Source organism: Engraulis encrasicolus, chromosome 4 (genome assembly GCF_034702125.1).
Source record: "Engraulis encrasicolus isolate BLACKSEA-1 chromosome 4, IST_EnEncr_1.0, whole genome shotgun sequence".
Classification (NCBI taxonomy): domain Eukaryota; kingdom Metazoa; phylum Chordata; class Actinopteri; order Clupeiformes; family Engraulidae; genus Engraulis; species Engraulis encrasicolus.
The window spans coordinates 24,371,217-24,378,716 of record NC_085860.1 but is presented as its reverse complement, the minus strand read 5'-3'; the positions used below and the strand labels follow the sequence as shown (position 1 = coordinate 24,378,716).

Genomic DNA, 7,500 nt, shown 5'->3' with positions numbered 1-7,500 from the left:
CCTAAACCTAGACCTTTCCCTAACCCTAACCGTCAGTGAAGTTATGCTGCCACAAGGGGGTGCCTTTGAGGCGCAAGTCATATTTTGACTCCAAGGGCAGACGAAAAAAATTGCAGTCTGGTCAAAGGTAGTCCAAAATTGACGAGTTGGGATGATCCACCGTAGCAGTATCTAGTGTCAGATGCCATGTCTGGGCAGGGGCAGCCATGGCTCAGTGGTTAGAGCTCTGGCCTTTAGATCAGAGGGTTGCATTGCAGGTTCCAATCCCACCCTTGCCAGCATCTCCATCCATGGTTGAAGTGGCCTTGAGCAAGGCACCTAACCCCACATAACTCCAGGGCCTGTAACCAATACCCTTACCTAAATATGTGTAAGTGGCTTTGGATACAAGCGTCAGCTAAGTGTAATATAATGTAATGTCTGGCTCCGGTAACTGTGTTACTGTTATCTTCTAACACCTCTCCTCTCCCTCCCCTGTGTTGTGTTGTGTTGTGTCCAGGTGTGGAGTGCCAGCGTCCCAAGACGCAGGTGTCCAGCGAGAACGAGACGGAGCCGCTCTCCAGCACGGGCACGGCCGACAGCCCCGAGCTCTACGTGAAGGGCAAGGGCACGTCGCCCGCCAACGCCACCAACGCCCACGCCACCCTCAGCCAGAGCCAGAGCCAGAGCAGCCCCCCCACCAGCCGCCACAACTCCCCCAAAAGCTCCTCCTCCGCCCACCGCCGCAAGAGCGCCCGATTCCTGCGGCAGAGCGCGGTGGATGACGAGCAGACGGGGGGAGGAGGTGGAGGAGGGGATAGAGGAGGAGGGGAGCGGGGAGGGGGCGCCACGGAGATCCAGGTGCTCCTGGAGGGGCCCCGTGGTGGTGGTGGTGGTGGTGGTGGTGGTGGGGCCCGGGGGTCCAGCGGTCGGCCAGACCACAACACCTCCTCCACCACCACCACCCACCCGGAGATCCACCACAGCAACGGACACAACAAGGCCAATCACAGGCCGCGAGACCACCACGGCTCGTCCAATCACAGGCTGAGCGGTGGCAGCGGGGGGCGGGGCTCTCGGAGTAGCCACCACCGGCTGCAGCATTCCAACAGCGGCAGGGTGACGGACGGCGGCGGCGGAGCGCTGGGCCAACTGGACGAGGAGAAGCTGAGCAACTATGAGATGGAGATGCGGCCGCTGCAGCCGCGAGACGCCGCCCCCTCCCAGAGACACCACCACGCCCACGACGACCGTCACCACGGCGATGGAGGTGGCGGCGGAAGTGGAGGAGGGGGCGGAGGAGGGGGACGGTCGCAGAGACAGCGGGGCAAGCTGCAGAGGGAGCGGGCCAGGGACGGGGGTGGTGGCAAGGACAGAGGAGGAGGAGGAGGAGGAGGAGGGGCCAGCCTGGCAGGGGTGGGGGGCACCGAAGCGGAGGGCAAGCAGGACACTCGAGGAGGAGGAGGAGGAGGAGGAGGAGGAGGGGTGGAGGTGGGGGAGAAAGCGGACGGCAGGCCTCTGCGTAGGGACCTGACCCTCTCCCCCCCACAGCGCTCCACACCCATTGCACTAGAACACGATAACAAGAGCCTGCAGCTCAAGACCAACGGGGTGAGACACTACTACTCCTCCTCTCTCTCTCTCTCTCTCTCTCTCTCTCTCTCTCTCTCTCTCTCTCTCTCTCTCTCTCTCTCTCTCTCTCTCTCTCTCTTTCTTGCTCTCTCGCTCTATATCTCTCCTTCGTTTTCTGTCTCTCTTTCTTTCTCTCCCTCCCTCTCTCTCTCTCTCTCTCTCTCTCTCTCTTTCTTGCTCTCTCGCTCTTTCTTGCTCTCTCACTCTCCATCTCTCCTTTGTTTTCTCTCTCTCTTTCTTTCTCTCCCTCCCTCTCTTTCTCTCTCTCTCTCTCTCGCATACAAATGTACACTAATTGTTGTTAAGAGATACATGTCATTTTACATTTATATACATGTAAATATTGCACTGTACTATTTTTGGGTAGTTGCCAGAGATGTCAGAATTTCGTCTTGTGATGACCTTGTGGCGTAGGCCCCTTCAGCTGAAGTTGACTCAGTTGTTTCTGAAATTATTTTAGAGAAACAGCACCAGTGTATTCCCACAGTTTGTGTCATTAGCTGTAACGGCACCTGTGTATTGCTATCGTTTACATGTGTCCTTAATCGCCCTACAGCTTAGAGGTGTTTCAAGTGCAACAGTCGACAGTCAAATGCAAATAGGTGGCCCACTCCAACCTTCCTTAACCCCTTAGCAACCTTATTGTCACCAAAATGGTAATGACCAAGTCTTAATCAGTGTGTTTTCAACCAAGAGTCACTAGGCCTGTTGACGGGCCCATCTGCAGTAAGAGGCTACGTAGCCTGTTAGTGCAGATGGGGTCGCCAGCGGGCCTATTCACTATTTGCTGAAAATACTCAACTACATCATAACAACATTGCTATCGTTCCGATCTGAAAGACAGTATGGAATCTGTACCCAGAGAGCGGACAAGATCATTGCCTCCAATCAGAGAACGGGGAGGCGTGGAAAGACAGTGACTGCAGTTTATATGTGAATAGGTACAACTGACGCGATTGGCTATGGCTACATATGCCAAATGATACACATTCGTAACGCCCAATAAACAGCCGCCATCAATCGTAAACCACACACCCCCTACGGGATTTACAGACGTAGGCAGGTTTCCAGTAGCCTGGTCCTGACCATCCCATAATACTACCATTTCATTTCGTATTTATGGTCTGGCATTTGTTTTCTCTGAAGCAATTGTAGGAAGTAGGAAGTTTGCACTCAGTTATGGTTTGAAATTATTGGACACCTCTCACCCAATCGCTGGCAGTTACTCAACAACAACATAGCGCAAACCAATGGCTCTGGCGCAGATGTGTACGTCATTGTCACGAGCGTCCTCCCCCTTTCGCCCCCACGTGGGGGGCGTATTCGATTATTGGCTGTTTTCTGGGGGGGGTCGTTGCGATCAAAATTCTACTGCTCCAGGCACTCCACAGAGAAGCACGGCCAGACTACAGTAGTGGAGCCAATCCTTTGGCGGAAGTACGTAGGATGGCTCGCAAGGCTAGGTTTCCAGACCATACCACTCTGATTAGGTCTAGTGATAACCAGGCAAGTACAGGTGGGCTGTTCAGCTCTTCGATTCTGCATATATGTGCTGCAGTTGTACTGTGTGCACCATTATTGTGTGTGTGTTTGTTGTGTGCAGAATATCTGTGAGCTGTATTTAGCTTGTTGGTGGTATTCTCTAATAATTGAGAGTAGACTGTTGACCAAGACTGAGGATCACACACACATGATACACACAAACATGCACTCGCACACACGCACACACGCACACGCACACGCACACACACACACACACACACACACACACACACACACACACACACACACACACACACACACACACACACACACACACACACACACACACACACAGTCCCTCTCTGTCTCTCTCTCTTTCTCTCTCTCTCTCTCTCTTTCTCTCTATCTCTCTTATACACACACACACACACACACACACACACACACACACACACACACACACACACACACACACACACGCACACACACATGCACACGCACACTCATGCACACTCACACACACACAAGCACGCACACACACACACACACACACACACACACGCACGCACGCGCACACACACACACACACACACACACACACACACACACACACACACACACACACCCAGGTGCCCTGGTGAGTACCCGCTGCTCCTTAGTAACAGCGGCCGCCTGGTAAACAGCATCTTTTCCCAGTGCGGCCCACCATTGGCTCAGCCAGTCTGTTGCTAGGGAACAGCTTATGCCTCGCTTCGGCCTGAGCCAATGGGAGCGAGCGACGGGGGGAAGGGGGAGGGGGAATGTTTGTAGCTCTCTATCTGGCTGCTCTGAGAGAGAGAGAGAGAGAGAGAGAGAGAGAGAGAGAGAGAGAGAGAGGAGTGGAGAGAGAGAGAAAGAGAGAGAGAGAGAGAGGAGTGGAGAGCGGACATTGCAGCAGAGTTGTGTAAGGCAGGTTAACGTGGAAACAGAAACACATGCAGATATACGGTATACTGGAAAAGACACAGTCATGTATGGACCTGCACACACACACACACACACACACACACACACACACACACACACACACACACACACACACACACACACACACACACACACACACACACACACACACACACAAAGAGCTCTCCTATAGAGTAATGTTCTCATATTTGCATATGCACTCAATCAGACACAGTACTTTTGGTAACACTTTACTTAAAGCCAACATTATAAGCGCATTTATAGCAAATTATAACACACATTATAATTACTTACAACGTATTATGACTACACTCATAATGCTTCATGATGCTTTATATTAACAGTTATGAATAACTATGAATCTAGCTTATAATGCTTTATAAATCCAAGGGTGTCATGAGTGCTCATGACTGGCTATAAACTACAGGCTGCCTGATGGGGTTTATAGTACATTATGAGTACCTATACCCCTCTATGCACAGACCTGGATGATAAACTGTCATAAGGGCTCATACGATGCTATAATGTTTCATGTGAGATCATAAGTCGTCAATGTGTGCTCTAAGTAAAGTGAAGTTCATATGGATGCATCTATAATGCACTGTATAATGCACATCTATAATGCATCATAATGTACTATAAGCCCCATCAGGCAGCCTGTAGTTTATATCCAGTCATGAGCACTCATAATACCCTTGGATTTATAAAGTATTATAAGCTAGATTCATGGTTATTCATTACTGTTAACATAAAGCATCATGAAACATCATCGGTGTAGTCGTAATGCGTTGTAAGTAATTATAATGTGCATTATAATTTGTTATAAATGCGCTCATAATGCGCTATAGATATGGGCTTTTGTCAACCTAACACATTACACTCATACAGGCTTGTATGTAGCCATGCTGGACCATAGAATACACACACACGCGCACGCACGCACGCACACACGCACGCACACACGAGAGAGCATCCGTTACAGCAGAAATATCACGACTGTCATGAATCGATGCGGTATAATGTGAAAATATGCATTGCGATACATTGTCATGAGTCGATGCAGTATGTTGTGAAAATAAGTATCGCAATGCATTGTCATGCCGATTTTTGTACACCCCTATCATACCCTACCCCACCTATCATTTGGGATATACAGATTCTACCGATAGTAGTGTACTTACAGTATATGTGTTCATCACTGTACACAGTCTCACTCTCTCATGGGTCAGTAGAGAGGGGCCTGCGTGCGTGCATGCGTGTGTGCGTGCGTGCCTGTGTGCGTGTGTGTGTGTGTGTGTGTGTGTGTGTGCGTGTGTGTGTGCGTGTGTGTTTGTGTGTGTATGTGTGTGTCATGGTTGCCTGCCCTGATGTTTCTCCCCCCCCCCTCTCTCTCTCCATTCAACAGGGCTCCAGCTCCATCCTGGTTGTCATGGTGATTTTGCTCAACATTGGAGTGGCCATCTTGTTCATCCATTTTTTTATTTGAACTCCTCGGGTCTCGGATGGACGGATGGCCCACCCAACGTCAAAAACCCAACGTCGTCTTTCACTGCACCAAATGGACAAACGGGTAGAGAGAGAGAAGAGATTTGGAGATTTGTGAGACAGAGAGAGAGTGTGTGTGTGACGCCCACAAGAAAGAAAAGAGAGAGAAAAAGAAACACACATGCGTAACTCGACTCGTGATGGTTTCACCCTCCAAAAGCAGTGTCCAGATATGGGCGACCATGCAGGCCCCCTTTTGGAACGGACAGCTATGTCGTCGCTCTGCTGCTGTTCTCTTCTAGAACTTTCTGGGTTCGACTCCCACAACATTTAACTGCATCCTTTGTAAAAGACTTCTAGTTATAAAGAAAAACCTATTCATTTATACAGTACATGTATTATTAAGTTATTCATTTCTTTCTTTGCATTTTTTTTCTTGTATGATGATATTCTTCGTTTATTTATTTATTTATGTATTTATTTATTGTTATTATTGGTTTGTTTTTTTTCTTTTCAACAACTTTCCTGCCTTTTCAATGCAGCTGTTGGCTTTGGTGATTCTCTGGAGTTTTTGGAGAGTGTGTGCATCACAAAGAATGACTAAATCTGAACGTACTGTATGGATGTGTGTGTTATCGTCGGATGATTGAGATCTGCATGATTATGATGTCAGTGATATGTGTGTGTACATATACAGTATGTGTGGGCTGTGTGTGTGTGTGTGTGTGTGTGTGTGTGTGTGTGTGTGTGTGTGTGTGTGTGTGTGTGTGTGTGTGTGTGTGTGTGTGTGTGTGTGTGTGTGTGTGTGTTTATGTGACAATGACTGGTACATTTTGCAGAGTTAATTCAATGTTTTAAGAGTAAGATTCAACTCTTCTAGTGTTGAATTAATTCCAAATGTGCTATGTGGGAGGGGAGGTTGTTCAAGGTCTTCAGTCATGATAGGGAAACAAGTCAGCTCCTCACTGTGTTTTACCCCCTACATCTCTGCCCTTTTCTTTCACTCTTTCATTTCTTTCTGTCACTTCATCTCTTCATCTCTTTCTTTCTTTCACTCTGTTCCTTCCTGCGCAATCCTTTCACCACCCCCTGCAGATCACTGGTCATCTTGTATTACCGCCCACGGCTCTCCTCCAACCTTTGAGTCCATCACCCTCCTGCCCCCCTACAGCAGCGATCCACCTCCACACTGGTAGCACGCTGTTGCTGTGCGCCACTGTCATGTGTAGCTAAACTTGTGTGTAAGGGTTTGGTCTGTGCATGTGTGCATTGCAAGTGGAGGCCAACTTTAGGTGGTGTGTGTCTCTGGATCTTCTCCCCCCCACCCCCCTCTTGTCTGGTCAGAAAGCCACCCCGACGAATATTAATGTTACCATGGAAACTTTGCTGCCCCACATCCAACTTCATAGCAGGTGGAGTTGCAGGAAGACTGCGGTATGGTCCAAGTTCCAACTATCCATCTCTCTCTTTCTCTCTCTCTCTCTCTCTCTCTCTCTCTCTCTCTCTCTCTCTCTCTCTCTCTCTCTCTCTCTCCCTCTCGCTCTTATATTATTAATTATAAATTGAGTAACAGCAGGATTCTGCTGTGAAAGCCCTGCCTCTCTGTGTCCACCAGAGGGTGCTGTTCAGAGCTCCTGTGGACGTCTCCGTCAGCATCAGTGGGAGAGTGCTACAACTCACTTCCTGCCAGGTGGCTCCTCCCACGTTCAACTTGCCAATCACACTGCAGCATCCTGTCCGTAAACATAGACGTACAGCATATACCACACCTATGTCTATGTCTCTACAACCCACTCATGCCCCCTTTTTTGATTAGAATGATTCTGATTTATTTATCCATCACTAAGTCAAAAACACCCACCCCAACAACAAAAACAAACATACATAATACAGCACATACATGCATATACTCACTCTCACGCACATAGGCCTACATACACCTCTGGCTATCTTGGT

The 7,500-nt window shown here is 49.0% G+C and overlaps 1 protein-coding gene across 1 annotated transcript in view; it reads left to right on the top strand.

Moving 5' to 3' along the window:
• jph3b (junctophilin 3b) overlaps positions 1-6,164 on the top strand; it is a 55,660-nt gene extending 49,496 nt beyond the window's left edge. The window contains exons 4-6 of the mRNA XM_063196397.1: positions 500-1,395; positions 1,459-1,590; positions 5,465-6,164. Coding sequence (XP_063052467.1) covers positions 500-1,395; positions 1,459-1,590; positions 5,465-5,545 — 1,109 coding nt within the window. The 3' untranslated portion in view covers positions 5,546-6,164. The remainder of the gene's footprint in view (positions 1-499; positions 1,396-1,458; positions 1,591-5,464) is intronic.
• Positions 6,165-7,500: the final 1,336 nt, after the last annotated feature.